This window comes from Lampetra planeri, chromosome 48, assembly GCF_965212315.1.
Source record: "Lampetra planeri chromosome 48, kcLamPlan1.2.h2, whole genome shotgun sequence".
Classification (NCBI taxonomy): domain Eukaryota; kingdom Metazoa; phylum Chordata; class Hyperoartia; order Petromyzontiformes; family Petromyzontidae; genus Lampetra; species Lampetra planeri.
Window position 1 is genome coordinate 2,106,924 of NC_136154.1, and position 21,653 is coordinate 2,128,576.

The following is a 21,653-nucleotide window of genomic DNA, read 5'->3' on the forward strand; positions in this document are numbered from 1 at the left end:
CTACTCTCCGACGAGGAGGAAGAGATCGCCATCGCAGTAAGGGGACGGGCAAGTGAGCCCCAGAGACCCAGCGAGACCACCCCAGGGTGGGTAGCCGGGTTACAGACCGGCATGGGAGATATTGCTGGCCGGGTAGACCAAATGGACGGTAAGATAACCCATGTAGGTGAGAATATGACCAAACTGCAATCCTCCGTTGAGACCATCCGATCCGAGATGGGGGAACTAGACTCCACGGTAGGAGGGCTAACTGGAAGGATAGCGCTTCTAGAAGCAGAATATGAGCAGCAGCGCACTGGGGGAGGAGGGAGTGGGCAGAGAGCCCACTACGGAGCCGCCACCCCTTCCCGGGCGTGTTATGTGTGCGATCGGCGAGGGCATCTCAGGAGGGACTGTCCTCAGGTCGCCCGAGCTAGACAAGAGCTAAGGTCAAACACTAAGGCCCCCCTAGAGAGGGGACCACCGGGGGGTGAAATCGACGTAGCCCCGACACAAACAAGCTGTGAGAATAATGGCGAGCGAGTGATCTCCACACAGGTTCCAGCAACAACGCCCACAGAAACGGTGACTCCTGGCGACTGGCTACGGGAGCTGGTGGCGGGGATCACGGGGGCCACGTCGCTGGTGGAAGGAGAGGTAAACGGAGTGCGTACCCGAATCCTGCTGGACACGGGTGCGGTGGCCTCGCTCGTGAGCGCAGCGCACTGCAGCGCGATCGGGGTCGACGTGCGTCACCTGCAGGCACCGGACCGCGCGCTGCACACTGCGAGCGGAGCCGGAATGGGGCTGCTGGGGAGAGCCACCCTAGAGGTCCGCATAGGCAGCCAGGTGTGCACCCAGGAGTTCTACGTGTCGAGTGCGTTGTGTCACGAGTGTATCGCAGGTACCGACCTCCTAGAACGGTTGGGACTCAACGTGCAACCCCGCCAGCGATGCGCCACCATGGAGAGCAACGGCGAGCGGATACCGTTCCTGGGACGAGAACCAACGCGCCTCCGCTTTGCACCTGTGACCGCTATTCTGGCGACGGCAGTCACCATCGGCCCGCTCACCGAAATGCTGGTGCCGGTGGCAACATCCCCCACCGACCCCGCGCTCCGACCATCAGGGGAGGTAATGCTAACTCCTCACCCGGAGTTGGCAAAACGGTATGGGGTTGTGGGATCCGCCACGTTGGTAAACGCAGATGGGGACCGATTGTTTATGCGGATGTTTAACCCCCACAATACCCCAGCGATACTGCGACGGCGCACCCCGATAGCCACAGTACACCCCCTGCACGCACGCCACTCTAACGACTCGGTGTTCGCACTCTGGGCTGAGGACCCCGGTCGTCCTGAGGGTGAGCAGGACCTGGCCTGGCGAGTCGGCCCGACTCCCCGAGCCGAGGTCATTCCCCTGCTCGACGCGTTACATGTACCATGGGCGGATTTACCTAGGGGAGAGGCCGATCGGCTGCGCGAGTTACTGCGGGAGTATGCCGACGTGTTCAGCGAACACGACTCGGACGTGGGTCGGACCGACCTTGTTAAGCACCAAATTGACACCGGTGCAGCCCGACCCATCAAACTCCCTGCGTACCGAGTGGGCGCACCCGAACGCACCCAGATCAAAGAGGCGGTTAGGGACATGCTACGCGATAACATAATTCAGCCCTCGGCGAGCCCCTGGTCAGCCCCGGTGGTACTAGTAACGAAAAAGGATGGGTCAACCCGGTTCTGCGTCGATTACCGTAAATTGAACGCAGTCACGCTCGGCGACGCCTTCCCCATACCTCGCATCGACGACACTTTTGACAGCCTCGCCGGAGCGCGATACTTTTCCACCCTCGATCTCGCGTCCGGGTACTGGCAGGTGGAGATGGCGGAGGAGGATCGGCCAAAAACCGCATTCACCACCCCGATGGGACTATTCGAGTTTCGAGTACTCCCGTTCGGACTCACCAATGCACCCGCGACGTTCCAGCGGCTGATGGAGTTGGTGATGCGGGGTTTGCAATGGGAACAGTGCCTGATTTACTTGGACGATGTGATCGTGTTCAGTAGATCTTTGTCTGAGCATTGGTCCAGGCTACGAGAGGTGTTCCAGCGACTGCGAGCGGCTCATCTCAAGCTCAAGCCACGTAAGTGTTACATCGCACAACGCGAGGTGGGGTACCTCGGGCATCGCGTCAGCGAGGCAGGCGTGCGTACCGATCCAGAGAAGGTACGCGCCGTAGTGGAGTGGCCACGGCCAAGGAATCTGACGGAGATCAGATCATTTTTGGGGCTCGCCACCTATTATCGTCGATTTGTAAAGGGATTCAGCGAGATTGCACGCCCCCTCACCCAACTCACCTCCCCTAAGCACCCCTATCAGTGGACGGGGGCCTGCCAGACGGCCTTCACCACTCTCAAAGACCACCTCACCCACGCCCCCACCCTCGCTTTCCCCGATTTTACCACCGATTTTATTTTGGACACCGACGCCTGCAGCAGCGGGCTGGGTGCGGTGTTGTCACAGGTACAGGATGGGACAGAACGTGTCATCGCGTACGCCAGTCGGACCTTGAGTGGGGCCGAGCTGAACTATTGTGTGACCCGCCAAGAGTTGTACGCCGTGATTTTCGCATGCAAACAGTTCCGGCCGTATTTGTACGGCAGGAGATGTCGCGTACGCACCGACCATTATGCTTTGCAGTTCCTTCTTACATTCAAGGAGCCGCGGGGGCAGATGGCCCGGTGGTTGGCGCAGTTGCAGGAGTACAACCTGCAAATCGAGTATCGGGCTGGCCGGACGCATGCAAACGCGGACGCCTTGTCGAGGCGACCCACGGTGTACGCCGAGACAAGGGCGGAGGAGGCCTGCCCGTGTTTCACGGGGGGGCGCTGCCGGCAGGCAACGGACCCCCGAGCGGCCGCGGCCACTGACCCCCCCCCCCTAGCGAGAGAGAGTGCAGTGTGCGCCACAGAGACCCTCACAGGTGGCACCGAGGATCCCGTCGACCGCCCGGCAAGCGCGGGACCCGCGGCTCGGGACCCGATCGGACGGATCCAGGAGGACGTCGGCTGCGCCTTCCCGGGCCTGAACGACGAGCAGCTGAGACAGACCCAGCAGCGAGATCCCGATCTGGCGGCAGTGGAGGCGGCCCTGCGGGAGGAAAAGAGCGCCCTACCAGGACCCTGGAGCGGTTTGTATGCCCGGTTGTGTGTGCAGAACCGAGTGGTACGGGAGTTAACCGAGGCCGGCCAGCCGGGGTGCATCTGTGTTCCTGCCCAGGTGCGACCCCAGCTGCTACGGCTGGTGCATGACCACCCACTCGGGGGCCACGATGGGGAACGACGCACGCGAGAGACCCTGCGTCGCCAATATCTCTGGCCCAAATTGGCACAAGACGTGGCGGCCTGGGTACAGGGCTGCCGCGCCTGTCAGCAGTGCGGGCCGAAACCGGCACGATACCAGGTACCCCTAAGGCCGTTCCGCGTCAGCCGCACGAATCAGCTGGTCGGGATCGATCTACAGGGGCCATTCCCACGATCCCATCGAGGCAACCGGTATATTCTAGTCGCAGTAGAGTATTTCACCCGCTACCCCGTGGCAGTGGCCATCCCTGATAAAACGGCCTTGGTGGTGGCCCGGGCATTCGTGGAACATTACGTACTCAAGCACGGGATCCCAGAACGAGTCCTCACCGACCAGGGTAGCGAGTTCGAGGCCGAGCTGTTCCAGGCACTGTGCCGAGAATTCGGAATCCAGAAGGACCGAACCACAGCGTACCACCCCCAGGCGAATGGTATGGTAGAACGCATGAATCAGACCCTAGCGGGGAAACTCAAACGTATGGCGGCTGCAAATCAACGGGATTGGGACGAACACCTCCCCTACGCCCTTTTCGCCTACGCCACCACCGTACACACGTCGACGGGACAAACCCCGTTTTTAATGATGTTCGGCCGTGAGTCTCGTTTACCCGCAGATCTGCTATTCGGCGTCCCTTCCCCCCAGCCGGAGGAGAGAAGCCGCCCCGTGGAACACCTGTTGGAGACCCTGCGAGAAGCCCGAGGCCGAGCATACCCGCAAGGGGAAGCCGCGCATCGGCGGCAGGAACAGGGCACCCGACCCCGCATGGAACCCCCCTTATTCCTGACAGGCGCTAAGGTGTGGCTACACACCCCTCGCGTCGGGGCCGGGCAGGTGGGGAAACTGACGACCTACTGGCGGGGACCCTGGACCGTGGTGCGGCAGATATCCCCCTGGACGGTACTAATTTATGGCGGGGAGAGGTGTCGAGAGACGGTGGTCAATGTCCGCCGCTTAAAACCATGGAAAGCGGCCCCGGCGAGAGAGGACCCCGTCACCCGAAGGCCCCGAAATCCCGGAGTACCCGCACCCCTCGTGTTGGGGGGCCTCGCACACTACATGGGCCCCGCCGGGCCCCCGAGACGCCCCGACCCCGCAAGGGGGCGGCGCGGACGACGGCCCCTAAACCCCTCCGCTTCTGAGTTTGTGCCCCAGCCCACAGGTGCCGGAGGACGGGGAGAGCCGCTGGAGTGGAGGAGGAGGCCGCCGCAGGAGCTGCAGAGGACGGAGCCACCCGCCCCGAGACCAGCCACAAGGTCCGGACGGACCCCCCGGACCCCGCAGCGTTTCCTCATGGGCGCGGCTCAAGCAAGGTGCTCCAGTCAACCCGGGACGGGGACCAGCACCTCGGGGGGCTATGTCATGCCGCCGCCACGAAGTCGTTCAGCAGGCGCCCCACCTACGACCTCGCCACCACCAAGCGACGGAGCCGACCCCGCGTCCCCCTCACCTCACCTCACATGACCACACCCGCACGCATTTCCCCCCCCCCCCCCCCCATAGAGCTCCGTGGGGAGGTCACCTGGCCGACCGGTTTTTATCCGAGAAGCCCTTATCGGGATTAAACTTTCACGGTTTCCGGCGATCAGGGAATTGGACGACCTCCCCCGTGCTACGTGGCGCCGCGGCGCTGCGACCAGCCTTAATATGGTGGGGTCGCGGCATGGGGCATTCGGCCACCGCGGTGGAGGCGCATTTTCCCCCCACACACACCCCCACGGGTCGACGAGACAGGCGGAGGAGGGAGGGGACAGCATGAATAGCGGGACCGCATGGACTCTTGCGCATAGTCATGGAGGGTTGGGAACATTATGCTTGAGCGCACAGGCCCCATTGTTAGGAAGGGTAAGGGAGTAATTAGGATGTACGCCGCCAACGCCGCTCACTGATTAGCATATCAAAAGCGCCGGAACCGCCGTGCGCGGGCTCGAGGTGCACGAGCCCATTGTTCAGCGCAGCCTCCCTTTGATGTAGGGAGGATAAATAGTGGGGCAAAAAGGGGAAATAGCTCTCTTACTCCAGCGCAAGGCGACGAGACACAGCTCCAGCCAGCGACCCGGACGTCCGTGCGACGCACCGAGGTACGCTGTTAGCACAAGGATCAGCGGACCGCCGTGGACACTTAACAGTGAGTAAGAAGGTGAATTAGAATCATAGCAGATAAATCGGGAATAGGTATAGAGGTATCAGCGTAGGCCAGCCTCGTCGACTCACTGATTTAACATCTAGTTCCAGGTAGCGGATAATAAATCATTAATAGCGAAGCGTGGTCTCGCGTGATCTTGCCGTGCAGCGTGAGCGTGTGGGTACGCGGGTGCACACAGTGGTTCGCCACGTGAGTGAGCGCTGCGCGGAGCTGAGCGCGTAGGTGAGCGTGTGTACGCAGTGGTTCTGTAGTGCTGCGGCTCGCCTCGGGGGAGCGCTGCGCAGAGCGGTGCGAGAGTGGGTGTCGCGTGTGTTCACTCCGTGTGTGATACAGGTGCACGATCATAACGCGAGTATTCAGTGGTGAGTGAGTGCCGCGGGGAGCTGTGTGCGTGAGTGCGCATACGTTCGTCACGTGTTGGATACGGATGCGCACTGGTAACGTGGTTATTCGACGTGGAGGCGAGTGCCGCACAGGGCTATAGACGGGCACACGCTCGCAGTGTGCGAGCGCTGTACGTAGTGGTGTAAAGAGGGGGAGTGTGGCGATTGATTGATGATGCTGTGTGCACGTATGCTCGCAGCGTGGGAGCGCGGCGCGAGGCTGTAACAGTAGGGTTCGAATGCCGGCGAAACCGTAGCGGGTAATAGGGAGGTGGGGTAACGTAAACGTAATAGGGGATGCTGGCGGAAGGGACCCCGGGGGCCAACGGCCCCCACATGTACTCGACGTGCATCAGCAATGAACTTGCTTGTTAGCAGCGGTCAACCCTATTGGAACATGAGCTTTGTCGTCTTGACTCACAAAGCACACATCGTTCGGGCCTAGCATGGACGCCAACTCTTCCAAGTACCTTATCGTTGCCGTACAAAACAAACCGTCGATATGTTTGGCATGGTGATCGTTCTGTGCTCTGAGTTTCACAGGGACCATTGACACATGACGCTGCCCTTCAAGAGATGAACTGCGCTTCGGCAAAAGACGAAGGTAGAGTCCACTTCTACTGATTGTAAAGCCATCCATCTTCAACTGTTCAGCCAGCTGATCTAATGTTTTTATGCTTCTGTACACATCGCTCTGCCTTCTTTCATGCGATGCCGATCCATGCATAGCAATTCCTCCATTTTAGGCCTACCAGACTTGGCCCTGACATTCAGAGATGTGCGTAGGTAGGGATTATCTTCAAACAGAGCATTTAAATATACATCTAGTTAGTGCATTTAATTTTCTTTTCTTCTCATCTCTTGCTTTCTGTGCTCTTTTTTGATCACCCTTTTTCTTCTTCAACTGGTTTTCCAATTCAGTGTTTTCTTCTTCTTCTCTGTCAGTTCCACATCCTGCTGCTGTGTAAGCATTCCACTTTTTTGGCGTTCGTACAAGCCGACCAGATCAGAATTCAGAATGTCAATCTGTGACTGCAAATGCAGCTGGGCTGTAGCAATTCTTGATGTTAATTGTTTTTTTTACCCTTTTATCTGGCAACAAAATTGACACTTCTTTTTACAAGGAGTCATGTTTGCATTGACCACAATACCTGCGGTCAGAATGCAAACAAAAAACACAACTCTGATAATGTATGCACTGTCTTTGAAATTGATTGGTCCATACCAGAGACAGCTTTTTTTAGAGCCTAGTCTCACATGGTGTTGGACCAGATGACGCACTAGTGCACCTTTTGGCGTCATCTAGTCCAACACCATGTGCGACTCGGCTCTAAGAAAAGCTGTCTCGGGTGTGGACATATCAATTTCAAGGACAGTGCATACATTATCAAAGTTGTGTTTTTTTGCATTCTGACCGCAGGTATTGTGGTCAGTGCAAACATGACTCCTTGTAAAAAAAGGGTGTCAGTTTTGTTGCCAGATAAAAGGGTAAAAAAACAATTATCATATTTTGCTACTGGCAAAGGAGGTTCCAATGGTATTCTTGATGTTGCTGAATTACTCGTACTAAGCGCTGAATCATCAGCCTGAGCATCGGTCACTTGTCCTTCAGACTGCGATACAGAATTCTGCGGTATTTCGACAGGCACATTTTGGGTATTTTTTTATTGGCAGATGATGTTTTTTTGCCCAAAACGTAAGAAGTGCTCCTTTTTTTGCGGTGGAAATCGCCTTTAATTCTTGCAACCAATGATCAACTTTAACTGGCAAATCTGGATAATTTTTTTTTATTTCATTTCACTTTTCAACCAGTTCGTCTTGGCAAATCTTTCTGCTCTTTGTAGGATATGCCAGCACATATGCATAACAAGTATAACCAGTAAAAACAAAGATTTTCACTATAAATCCTTTATATGTGTGGCGGCTAGAGCACTCTCGTTCTCTGGCTTGAGATGGCTGCCACCTATGGGTCAGATGATTGCATGCCACCATTAAGCAATTGGTAATTAAATAAAATATTTTTGTCCTAAAAAGTGTAAAATTTTGGAAAAAAAATTTCACGAACATTAATTGTCACGCACAACGAGTCTGTGTGCAAAATGTCAGCTCGATTGGATCACGGGAAGTGGGTTAAAAAACGACCAAAAAATGTGCACGGTCGTAAGCGCGCAAGCAAGCAAGTGAACTTAATATAAAGGATTTAATAATATATTCGCCTGTGGAGGACGCGGGGATCGATCCCGCGACCTTTGGCATGGTAAGCGAGGGCGCTACCAACTGCGCTACTCCACCAGGACCTGTGGAGGTGTCACGCTCTGGGCTACTACACTGTGACGTTCAGCCAAAGCCATGAATAAGTTATATTTGAATAAATGTAAAAAAATATATTCGCCTTTGGAGGACGCGGGGATCGATCCCACGACCTTTGGCATGGGAAGCGAGGGCGCTACCAACTGCGCTACTCCGTCAGGGCCTGTGGAGGTGTCACGCTCTGGGCTCCTACACTGTGACGTTCAGCCAAAGCCATGAATGAGTTCTATTTGAATAAATGTAAAATAATTTGTTTTTGCCTAAAAAGTGTAAAATTTTGGAAAAAATTTTTTCACGAACATTAATTGTCACGCACAACGAGTCTGTGTGGAAAATGTCAGCTCGATTGGATCACAGGAAGTGGGTTAAAAAACGACCGCAAGATTTACACGGTCGTAAGCAAGCAAGCAAGCGAACTTAATATAAAGGATTTAAAAAAGACATTGGTACATTTTATTTTATGCATCGTAGCGGTCAATTCGGTACAAAATTTTTATTTTTTTATTTTATTGGTGTAATATAAACTTAAATTATCATTTTTTATTATAAATATTGTATATTTTAACTATGATTTGAGTTGAAAGTAATGACCAGCCTGAATATTTTTTTTATATAGATGGCGTTAAATTGATGAATTATTTGATTAGCTCTTCTATGGTTATTTGATTACTATGATTACTCAATTAACTCAAACTGAAACTGATACGAAGTATTTAAAAAAAAAATTAGCTAGTATGGAGCACCTTCATAGAAACATGTAAAAAAACTAAATTTAAATTATATGCGCAATTTTTTTTATTTGTGCGAATGATTAGTTTCGAATCTTTCGTGACTGCAGGAATTACTCTTTGGTTCTTTCGGTAAAGTCACGTAGAAAGAAAATAAATTAAATAATAATTATAGAATACGACGTTTTCTTTCTACGTGACTTTACCGAAAGAACCAAAGAGTAATTCCTGCAGTCACGAAAGCTTCGAATCTAGTTTGAACCACCTCTACGGGGAGGATTTGCCGTGTTTGTTTCACACTTAACTACTAATTTAGCCATCTTTGGCAGAACGTATTCAACCAGGCTATGCGTTAACTGTGTGTAAACCGACTCTCTGTTGTTGCATTGCATTACACTTCCTAATTTTACTAAATTAGCTTTCTCTGCGCTTGTTTGTAAGTCTATTTTCCAGGGTCATCCACCTGCTATGGGCAGGAATTCCACACAACTCTCTCATTGTTCTCTACCCGCCCCACCATCTGACCCCCCTCTCTCTATTTAAGGCCTCGACACAGATGTGTTGTCTTTCTGTGTCTTTGTGTTTCTCTCTCTGTGTCTCTGTGTATGTTCTCTCTCTGCTTGTGTCTGTCTTTGTGTCTCCGTGTCTGTGTTTTGTCCTTCTCTCAAATGTATTAATCTTTGGAAGAACGTAATCAACCAGGTGGGGTATTGACTGTTATGTTAGCCGACTCTCTGAGTTGTATTGCATTATATTTCTAAGTTTACTATGTTTTTTTTTCTCATTCATTCATACGTGATGATGGTTGCTTATGTTGCAATCGAAACGTCGTATTCTATTATTGTTTAATTTATTTTCTTTCTACATGACTTTACCGAAAGAACCAAAGAGTAGAATGATTAGTTCTTGCGCACAATTTATTATTTTTTGCGCTTAAAATACTAAATCGTGCACACGATATACTGAATCGTGAGCGGTTAATATTTTTTTTTCATTTCTATAAGGGAACTCCGTAGTTAAATCAAAGATCCTAAATGGTTAAATTCAGTCACTCATGGTTCATAGTGTAGTAAGTTGCAGGAGGCTTGGACGACGTAGTTGGAGGCACACTTATTTATTAACACCAACGTATTTACAGAGACGGGGATACACAACACTTGAAGGGGTATCGGCCCCTTCACCCGTCTAACAGGGAGACCCAACGTCTAACCCGGCTAGCCTACTCCCAGGTCCCCCACTACAGAGCTAAGGGAGGCTATCTATCCCAGCCCTGGTCAAGCTGGGATTTACTGCACCCTGAGTCTCCAGACCGGCTCTTATAAGAACATCGGTCTGGGCTCTCGGGGCCACGCCACCGGTTTTCCCTGGTCGGTCCTGACAAGGACAGCGAGCCAGGGGAGTTCCAGGGCCTACTCTAGCTGGTCTTCAATCTTCGCTGGTTAAAGCTAACACTCGACCCCGAGCCCTCCGGCTCACCACCTTATATAGCAATCGCCCCCCCTCGGGGGGGGGGCCGTGGGGGATGGCAGGTGCGGACGTCGATGTAAGCACCTTCTCAGCGTATGGCCATAACCACGCCCCTTGTGTTTGTTTGCCATCCGTACCAATACACCTCTACATCACCCCCCCTCTGTACAGCCCGCAGCCGTCCCCGGCTGCAACAAAATCCCAACAAGATGCCTCCCCCCCCCGAATTCGCGTGTGCCTCACGTAACGTTAACAACAACAACAATAACCAGCAACCAACAGCGGGAAAAAAAACAAAAAAAACCCGACCCGACGCACCCCCCCCCCGAATAAATACCCCATCCCATAACCACACAACATATATACAAGCGCCCAGGACGCCCCCCGCAAGGTCCCCCCCAGCGGCCGCCCTCATAAAAGTCTGCGCGTTTTGGCGCGCGTTCTTGCAGCGGGGCCGTCATAAGGGGCAGCCCCGGTTGGACCAGTGGTGGGTGTCAATAGTTCGGGTGTGGGAGCGTCCGGTATGTCCAATGAGCGACCCCCGACCCCCCCGGGTGGGGTCGCAGGACGTGGGCACATCAATCCCGGTGCACCTGGAGGTGGAACAGTCGGTGACAAGTCAGTCGAAAGCAGCGAATTCGGGGAGTCGGTGGACCCCTCACACGTTTGGCCACGCGTGTGTGTGTGAGGAACATGGGGCGCAATGAACGGTTTCAACCTGGAGGGGTGCACGTACCACCGACGCTTTCCCCATCGGATGCGTACACATTGTGGCCGCAAGACCTGCACGACTTCCACGGGCCCCCGCCACGGCCGTACCAGCTTAGACGAGGTCGCCAGTGGTACCTGGGGACAGTGCAACCACGCCTTGTCCCCCGGTTTCCATTGGAGCACATGTGCCCGACCCAGCCTAAGCCTCTCATTCGCCCTCTGGCGGAGTTCCGAATTCTGTATGGCCGCCTCCCGCGCCTCTGTTAATTTATCGATGTTAAATTTGACGTGGTCGGACAATTTAGAGTTTGCATGCGGCGTCGAGAGCTTTAGCTGAGTCGCAACAGGCGGGTTAGCCTCGCGGCCATACATCAGGAAGAAAGGCGAAAATCCGGTGGCCGCATGAGGAGCCATTTTGTAGGCTGCCAAAACCCCCGCAATGTGAAGGTCCCAATCGGTCTGGGATTCAGAGACCTGTTGGGACAGCATGGACGTGATAGTCCGATGTAGCCGTTCCACCATCCTGTCAGTTTGCGGGTGATATGGGGAGGTCCGAATTTTCTCCATATCCAGGAGCTCGCACACTTCGCGGAGGAGTTTCCCTGAAAAAAGTTTTTTACCCTGGTCGGTCAGCAGGCGCTCCGGAGCACCTTTGTCGAGGACGTAGCCCTGGACAAAGGCCTCCGCGATGGCTGCTGCCGACTGGTTAGCTAGGGGCCAGGCCATAGGCCATCTCGTGAAATATTCAACCCCTGTCAATAAGTACCTATTTCCCCTAGGTGTAGCGGGAAATGGCCCGAGAATATCCAGTGCAACGAGCTCGTTAATCCGGGAAACTTTTATCGACTGCAGCGGAGGGTTGGACCCCCTCGCCGGTGGTTTCCGCTGCGCGCATTGAGTGCACGACCCCAAGAGATCACCCACGTCCTTTGCCATGCCCGCCCAGGAAAAATCGAGCTGGAGCATGGCAAGGGTCTTGTGAGTCCCCAGGTGAAGGAGCCGCTCATGCGCAGCCCACACCACTCTACCCCTCAATGCGGAAGGCACCACCAGCCGGTGGCGGCGGGATCTCCCGTCCCAGTGCATTAAAAGCCCCTGGAACAACCCCCACGAGTCAACTTTTGCCGCCCCCTGACCAACCCCTCCGATGCGATGGCGCAAAGCGAGGAGGGAGGTGTCCTCCATTTGGAGGCGTCCCCACTCCGCCACGGACAACCCCAGCAAGGAATCCCTCCCTTCTTGCTCGATAGGACCCGAAGTCGAAGGCGCATCGGCGGCGGCCGCAAGGACCGAATCAGTGATCACATTCAGAGGTCTACAACGCCCCGAACCCAAGAGGCAAGCGCACTCGGAGGTGGGTGGCAAACGCGACAGAGCGTCAGCGTTCGTGTGGCGAACGCCCTTACGATTTGTGGTCACAAAATCGAAATCTTGGAGAATCTCCAACCATCGAGACAACTGTCCCGATGGTTGTTGAATCCGCAAGGCGTACTGCAGCGCCGCATGATCTGTACGGACGGTGAAACGTCGACCGTACAGATATGGGCGGTACTGCTGAATGAAATAAACGATCGCCAATAGTTCACGACGGGTAACACAGTACCGTTGTTCCGCCGGAGACAACACCCGACTACCGTAAGCTACCACATGCTCTACACCCCCAATGAGCTGCGAAAGCCCGCCCCCAATGCCCGTGTTGCTTGCGTCTGTATCGAGCAAGAAGGGTTGTGAAAAATCTGGATAACTCAATGGCGGAGCCCCCACCAGGGCATCCCGGAGGGAGAGAAAAGCAGCCTCCTCCTCCGGTCCCCAATGAAACTTGACTCCCTTGGACGTCAAGGCATGCAAGGGCTTCGCAATTGTAGTGAAGTCAGCTACAAACCGTCGGTAATACGACGCGAACCCAATGAAACTCCTGACCTCCCCCACCGAGGTGGGAGTCAGCCAGGAGCTGACACATTTCGTTTTGGCGGGATCCGTGGCAATCCCCGAGCGTCCGACAATGTGACCCAAATACCGCACTGATTCGCGGAGCAAATGACATTTCTGCGGTTTGAATTTCAAATTGGCAGCCCGCATTTTGAGGAAAACAGCACGCAACCTCTGGAGGTGGTCATCGAATGTTTTACTAAAGACGATGACATCGTCTAAGTAAATTAAACATGAATCCCATTGCAACCCCGCCAAGACCAATTCCATTAACCGCTGAAAAGTTGCCGGCGCAGAATGTAGCCCCATCGGCAAGCGGTTAAATTGAAAAAGGCCGTGCGGCATACAGAAAGCAGTCTTAGGTTTAGATTCGTCATCCAGAGGGAGCTGCCAGAATCCAGAAAGCAAATCCAACGTGGAAAAGAACCGCGCCCCCGCTAGGGCATCAAGCGATTCATCCATCCGAGGAAGCGGGTATGCGTCGGCTATGGAAATCTTGTTCAACCAACGAAAATCGACACAAAACCGCAGTGAGCCGTCGTGTTTTTTCACTAAAACGATCGGTGCACCCCAAGGGCTGGTAGAAGGGGATATAATATCCGCGGCTAGCATGTCGTCTACGGCCGATTTGACATGATCCTTTTCGGCGGGACTCAACCGAAAAGGATTTTGGCGGATTGGCGCGCTGTCACCCATGTCAATATGGTGTCGCAGCAATTTAGTACAACCAATATCAAATTTGTGTTGACTAAAAACGTCGGAAAACTCGCGCAGGAGAACTCGAAGCCTCCCACGCTGTGAGTCGGACAGGTCCACTGATCCCGCGCAAAGCGCATCCAGCCATCACTCATCACGGTCCGAATGCGGTCGCGATGGAGGATCGGTGCTCACCTGACCCACGACCGGTTCCTCACAGGGCGCCGGCATTGCATGTGCAAGCACGGTCCCTTGAGGAACCACGGCCGTTCGCGATCCCACATTAAGGACGGCAATGAAGGGGTCCCCGTCCCCTTTCACCATGGTCTGAGCCGCTAGCAAATCAGGTCCATTGACCCCGGCTCTAGATGGTCCCAACAGGACCCCCCGATCCGCAACTCCCTTAGCAAACGGCCGACGCAACCTAAGAGGCACGAGCATCTGAGCTCCCGGTGGTACGCGTACAGTCCTCGCCATGAGCGCCTGCACCGTCGCAAATGCCCGACGCTCAGTAGCGGGGGAGGACAAAAACATTATACGTCGGCCGGACGGGAGTTCGATGCAACCCTGGTCGATCAATATACGGATAGGCATTTTGGCCAAGAAATACGTCCCCAACAGGCACGGAACCGCTAGCGAGGAGGAGACCAATACCGGCCCGGATAATTTGATGTCCCCAATACAAATTTGCGCGCGGATCTGCCCAATGATGCCCAGCGAGCCCCCGTTAGCAGCATAGCATGGAACTTCAACAGGGAGCAAAGGACGGCTTTGAACGGGAAGGATGTTATAAATTAAATCGGATATAATAGTCGCCGATGCTCCTGTATCAATTAAAACCCGCACCTCAACCCCATCAATGTGCCCGACCACGACCGACGACCCCGCCGACGCGGCAACAACACGATGGGCGAGCTCCGACCACTGCCCCGGTTGGAGCGCCCGCCGCATTTCGGAACACTCCGACGCAACACCTGGCGATTTGCGACCCCTGTTCATTGCAGTGAGTGAGTGTGTGACAGGTGTGTGCGTAGGCCAAACATGTGAGGTGCCACGACTCGCCGTATTCTGCTGCTGGAGCTTGGGTAGAGGCGGCGCGGCGTCCGGACGAGGCGTCGCTCCGCGCCGTCGAGGAGCCCGGCATCCTGAAGCCACGTGGCCCTGAAGGCCACAGTTGTAGCAGCGTGTGAGCGCCCCAGACGGCCTGGGCTGATCCTGGCGGCTCGGTCCGTTCCGAGCCTGTGGTCCCGCGGATCTCCACTCCACCGGCCGCTCCACCGCGCAGACCTCCTCCGATGGGAGGGTGGTTGCCGCCATGGCATACCCGGCCACCGCCTTGCTGGCCTTGCGACGCAGGGACCGCAAACTTGTGTGAATGTGGCGCGCGACCAGCAAGGAACACATGTCTTATGCCAAGACGGCAACGTCCAACTCGTCCGCCAGCAGCAACAGCTTTTCAGTCACCATGGCGTCCACTCCTTCCTCGTCCATCCGCGGAAAAGCTGCCTTCGCCAGGGCCAGGAGAGCTGTTCGGAAAGTCAGGGGCGATTCCTTGGCGCCCCGATGGCGATCGTGGAACAACTGCCTGCAGTCCGAAGGCGGCCCGTAGACAGCGGACAGAAGCTGCAGCGCCAACTGCAGTGTGGCGCGCTTTTCCTTTGGCGCCGAGGTGAGGGTTGCCAGAGCGTCATTGTCGAGTATCGCTGGCAGCGCGCGTAGTGCTTCGTCGTCCGTCCAATTCGCCATTTCCTGGTGAGCAGGGAACCGTCTTCTGAAGCCTCCCCAGTCCCCGTCCTCGCCCACGAACTCTTTGAGGGGCGGTAGTCGCTGCTGTAATGCGACGTCCGTGGTCGTGGATCGCGCCCCATCGTTCCCGGCACTCGGTACAGTGTGGGTGGGCAGAGCGTATGGCATCGCCGGTCGCTCCGTTGGTGACGCGCTGGCCGGTGTTGATGACGTTGCGGCTTCTGCTTGGCAATCGGCGGTCACCTGACGTAGACCGGCCCCGCCCTCTGCTCCCACTGTAGCGATGGCGGGAAATTTGACTGCGGGCCGCATTGAGATGGCGGGAAGCGGCGCTGCGTGTCGGCCGCCGTCGCCCCGTGCAGCTTCTCCAGCCCCCAGCCACGTGATCTCCTCCAACGTGGCGGCCGCAGCGTAGAGCAGCTCCGCCAGGCGGGAGTGAGCCAGCCGAAGTCCCTCAGCCGACGCTCCCCACCCTTCCTGGCGTTGCGGAGTGGGTGTACTCGACCCCGGCTGCTCGGATCCGACTTTGGCCATCTCGGGCGCCGAGTCGGCCGAGGTGTCCTCCATCTCCAGCTCCCTGGTACGAGTCGTCCCTCGTGTGTCCATCGTTGAAAGACCACTTCCGACACCAGATGTAGTAAGTTGCAGGAGGCTTGGATGACGTAGTTGGAGGCACACTTATTTATTAACACCAACGTATTTACAGAGACGGGGATACACAACACTTGAAGGGGTATCGGCCCCTTCACCCATCTAACAGGGAGACCCAACGTCTAACCCGGCTAGCCTACTCCCAGGTCCTCCACTACAGAGCTAAGGGAGGCTATCTATCCCAGCCCTGGTCAAGCTGGGATTTATGGCACCCTGAGTCTCCAGACCGGCTCTTATAAGAACATCGGTCTAGGCTCTCGGGGCCACGCCACCGGCTTTCCCTTGTCGGTCCTGACAAGGACAGCGAGCCAGGGGAGTTCCAGGGCCTACTCTAGCTGGTCTTCAATCTTTGCTGGTTAAAGCTAACACTCGACCCCGAGCCCTCCGGCTCACCACCTTATAAAGCAATCGCCCCCCCCCCCCCCGGGGGGGGGCCGTGGGGGATGGCAGGTGCGGACGTCGATGTAAGCACCTTCTCAGCGTACGGCCATAACCACGCCCCTTGTGTTTGTTTGCCATCCGTACCAATACACCTCTACATCAGTAGGACAATGGCGAAACAAATGCATGACGCCATTTTCTGGGTAAAAATAGCTAACATTTCAACTCCCCCCCCCCCCTCCCCGGCATTTTGTCATGCTCGTGCCTTGTTCGCCCTTAATCCCTCTAACTTGCAGCACTCCATTCCCCCTATTCCACACCCCCACTCTCTATCGCTCCTCCCTGGCTCCTCCCCCCTCTCTTACCTATATAGCCTCTTGTTACAGCAGCCCTTTTGCCCACTTCAGCAATGTTTTTATTGCTGTGGTTGTCCCACCTTATGACGGACGCCTGTGTTGCGCCCGAAACGTCGTGATTTAATTTATTTTATTTTATACCTACATGAATTTATCGAAAGAACCAAAGAGTATGGATCCCTGCAGTCACGAAAAATTCAACTCTAGATTAATATCTTTGTATCCAAAAACTTTTCTCTCTATATTATTATAAATGTTATCATAACATAATAATAGTATACAAATTCAATACCGATATAAAAAATTAATATTGAATTAACAAATGTGTGTGATTTAAAATTATCTCGATTGATATGACAGGAATAATAGTACTTACGTTTTAAAAATTATTATTCGAAACTATCAAGCGTTTTTAATATAACGATTGCATTAAAATTGTATTTGCATTTCCTCTTCCTGACGAAGTATTATTCTCTATAAAATTGTGACGTAGTTTGATTTCCGTTCTTATGTTTAACATCATAATATAATGTATACTATAAATAAAAGGTGACCTTAATACATTTAAATAATCAAAAAGTTAATAACGAAAATTAATCAAAATGAGTGTTGTTATAACAATTATATTTAATTAAGTAGAACGTGTTGTTTATATTAATTTAAAGTTGTGCATTTTGATGTGACGTCACATTTCTCACCCCCCCCCCCCCCCCCTCGTCACACATCGTCACAAATGTCTGACCCCCCTCTCACCCCTAGGTGCGTGATGTAATTTATGGACGGCCCATTGCACGCTCAGGTATATATTGGAGATTTGAAATTAGACGGAAATTGATGATGCGTAACAGGTCTGGTTTCGTCGAAAGTGGTAACATGGTGGCTGGCTGCTGCTGCTGCCAGGAGAAGGATCACCTGTCCAGTGGCCGCGTTGCCGAGCGCCATGTTGTAGACACGAGCCAGGAGGAAGTCGCAGCCGTAGCCCTTGCTTCGGCCGCTCTCGTCCATCATCTCCACGTGGAGCGTCACTGAGTCGCCCACAGCGACGCTCCGCCTCTCGTTAACGACCCGCACCGCCGTCTTCATGGCCGAAGAGAAGTGGAGCGGCTCGATGGTCAATGGCAGAGGCCATCGCAGCAGGGTACAGCCAAGGCGGTGTTTGTGGGTGAACACGGGCGACGCGTCTTTGAGAGATACACGAGAGCTGATGCTACTGTTGCCTTGTTGTTGGTGGTAAAGCGGTGCCAGTCTGGAGTCACTGTGCCTGGGAAACTAAAACGATACAATTGATTTGAGCACATATGGGTCTCTACACAACCGCACTGCTGCAGTCAATTGTTGGGTCTGTACATGAATGTCTGAGTCACGATGTGGGTGAGTGGGTCTGTATGTCTCTGTCTGATTCTACGGATCTCTCTGTAAGTCAGTCAATCACAGCCAGTGAAAGTAAACAGCACCTCTTGCCTGAGGACTATGGAAATCCAATGACCAATGATAATTAATGTGACCAGCACAAGTAAGGTTATATAAATATAAATATGATTTAAAATAATAATAATTAATACCTACCCAATAGAGAATGCTTAGATACACCATCACACCTATTAATGTTGAGCACATTGCCAACCGAGACGGTGATCGCCAACGCTTATCAAGGTAATGCCTGAGGTTGGTACCAAAAGTGTATGCAGACATCTTCCTCCACTCAATATCCTATCTCCTAAGAGAGACAGAGAGAAAATACAGCAATCATTGCAAGCAATTACTTATCTCATCATTTCAGCAATAGAGCAGACATAAATAAACCCACAACGCAACATATAGACTCATAGAGGTCCTCAGATTCAGATAGAGGCGCATCTACTTATAGAGACCCACAGACTCGCATAGAGACCCACAGATGCACATAGAAACACAGACTCACAAACGCACATGGATATTTAAAGACTCGCATTGAGACCGACAGACTCACATAGAGACCCACAGACTCACATAGAGACACACATACTCACATAGAGATCCACAGACTCACATATAGACCCACAAACTTACATCGATACCCACAGACTCACAGAGACTCAAAGACTCACATAGAGATCTGTAGACAGCACATCTAGCCACAATCAATACCTCAGCATTCGCCCTATGCTACTCCAGCGCAGAGTGTGCCTGTCAAGTCTGGTAACCATCGGTCCATGCCACTAACACCTGCCACATCACCATGGCAGCATCCCCAATAAGCAATGTTAAGTCATTGTTTTCGTACTGGAAGTACAGTAAAGCACAGAAAAATGTGCAATAAAGCACAACCATAAAGTGCAGTAAAGCACAGTGATGAACTGCGAGTACAAAGTTCACACCCATGGACATCGGATGGGTGATTGCCATTCCTCGTATCCACAGAGGGTGAGAGCCAGCACCGATAGAACCATAGACACGAGCAGGTCACACTGTGACTCGTTCTGTCCAGCGGGCAACGTTCCTTTGAAGTTTGAAGCACGGCCGCTGACAAACAATGACGAATAATATAGAACGCCAACTTTGCACAAATAAACATGAAGCGATGCCTACGCGGAATTACACTGAGAGACAGAGAGAAATAAACTCACGCGCTGTAGAAGATACAAAGGGTCATGATATCATCCAAACTATTAACAAAAGTGAATGAGGTTGGGCTGGACATATGGCACGAAGGGATGGACGATTGTCACGAAATAATAACAGCTTAGCAGCCAAGGATAGGAACGCTTCTGACAGAACGCCTACAGAGGAGATGGAGCGATGAAATCAGTTCACGTGCAATTTCAAGGTGTATTATAACATCCAGCTGACTATGGATGATGGTGACTGTATGAAGATGGTATCGTGGAACATGATACTGCGGTAACTGCTGAGCGGTGGTGTATTGCTGCTACTTACAGAGAGGTGGTTGCTTTTATTGGCCAAGTCGCTCTTGAATCCGAGCTGTACAACTCAATGGGTTTATATCGAGTACAGTAATAAACGTCTGACATTCGCTGGAGGTACCTCTCGGGTGTCAGAGTATGTACGTATCTATGTTGAGCTTCTTTCGCACCGCAGGTCAATAAGTGGAGTACACTTTGCAGTCACACTCATAAAGGACTCGCAATGTAAGAGACGAACACTCCCTCGCCGCGTGACGTTACCTGCCTTGGGCATTGAGACGTCATTAAAGTGTCGTGGTGTTTAATTTAAAATTTATCGCAACTTGATTTGAGAGACAAGTGACAATGAGAACCCTGTGGAAAGGCTTTGAGGTTGGCTAAAAACGTGTCAGAGACATCATCCCATACTCCAGGTGCTCGTGATACCGATCAGCTTTGCCGTACCCGGAGTGAAACACGAGGCCAAATGCACGTGAACTACCTTTTTAACCGACACAGGAGCACAGATTGATGGGGAAGCTATGGAGGTCCAAATAAGTTGTCAAGCTGTCCATTGCCTCACACTAAACAGAGATAGACAGCACGTATCTTTCTCATGGGAAAAATCGGATAAGAAATGAAATAATTAATAAGTATACATTGGTCAATGCACGATGCTAGTAAATCCACGCTCGCCACCACTGGACTGTGGGCAGATCGCCAGTGGCGTGGGCGCTGCGTGCGTGGTTCACATCGGGCCCTTGGAGAGACGCCCCCATCATCACGAGACCCCGACCAGCAAGACGGAGAGCCACCACTTAACGTGTAGTGGGAGGCAGCGGAGAAGCAGCAGAGGAGAAGCTCTAACACAGCTGTGATAGGTTGATAGCAAAAAGCCAGTGGTTCTTAACCTGGGGTGCATCACGCACCCCCTGGGGGTGCGAGATGCCCTTTGTGGGGGTGCAATACATGCCAGAGTTTTTTAGAAGGTAAATCATCGAAACAAAGTCCACCTACTTTGTTTGATCAAACCTATGCACTCTTTGGTTCTTTCGGTAAAGTCACGTAGAAATTAAATAAATTAAATAATAGAATACGACGTTTCGTTTGCAACACAAGCAATCGTCATCAGGTAGAAAACAAACCTAGTAAACTTAGAAATACAATGCAATATAACACAGAGAGTCGGATAACACAACAGTCAACACCCTACCTGGTTGATTACGTTCTTTCAAAGATTGATAAATTTGAGAGAGAGACAAAACACAGACACGGAGACACACAGATAGACACACAGGCAGAGAGAGACAACACAGAGACACACAAACACACACATACACACCTATGCATTTATTAACATTATACATTTTTAAAGATTGAGAACCAAAGAGGTGCAAGACTGCAGTAAACGTTAAGAACCATCGCAATAAGCTACAGAGGAGCCCTCAGGAGGTGAGAAGCTGAGTGGTGATAGCAGCAGTGGATCCGTTTAAATAGAGATGTGAAGATGCACCGTCGTTTAAGAACGAACGCGTAACAACAAAGAGTGGTTGGTGACTAAGTGGAGGTTTGTACGACTCGTGGAGACAATTCACGAAGAGGAGATGACGCCGACTGCACTGGACTGCGCCAACGTGACTTTACCGAAAGAACCAAGAATATGAATCCCTGCAGTCACGAAAGCTTTAATCGAAATTTAAACCCTTTGATGTCCAAGGAATTTCGATTTGTAACAACAGTAATGCAGAACAGTAATAACAACGTAATTTGGGAAGGAACACATCTCATGTCTATTCTAAGTACCAATAATCAGAATAATGTATTTTGCGGATTGCATGGGACGCACTAAGGTAACAGGTGTCGTCTGTCTAACTTTACAACATATAGGTGACACCTGGCGGCGGCGAGGTGCACCAACACAGTTGTGT

General features: G+C 52.7%; 1 protein-coding gene across 2 annotated transcripts in view; it reads right to left on the reverse strand.

The window, feature by feature from the left end:
* LOC144733836 (NXPE family member 3-like) overlaps positions 1-20,466 on the reverse strand; it is a 71,487-nt gene extending 51,021 nt beyond the window's left edge. Inside the window, exons 1-3 of one of the 2 annotated variants that reach the window (XM_078615841.1) lie at positions 19,760-20,466; positions 18,410-18,560; positions 17,756-18,112 (exon numbers count right to left, since the gene is read on the reverse strand). In XM_078615841.1, coding sequence (XP_078471967.1) covers positions 17,756-18,112; positions 18,410-18,535 — 483 coding nt within the window. In that variant the 5' untranslated portion in view covers positions 18,536-18,560; positions 19,760-20,466. Of the gene's footprint in view, positions 1-17,755; positions 18,113-18,409; positions 18,561-18,970; positions 19,224-19,759 lie in introns of those variants that run through there. The other variant, XM_078615840.1, reaches the window with a different exon arrangement.
* Between the last annotated feature and the right edge of the window lie 1,187 nt (positions 20,467-21,653).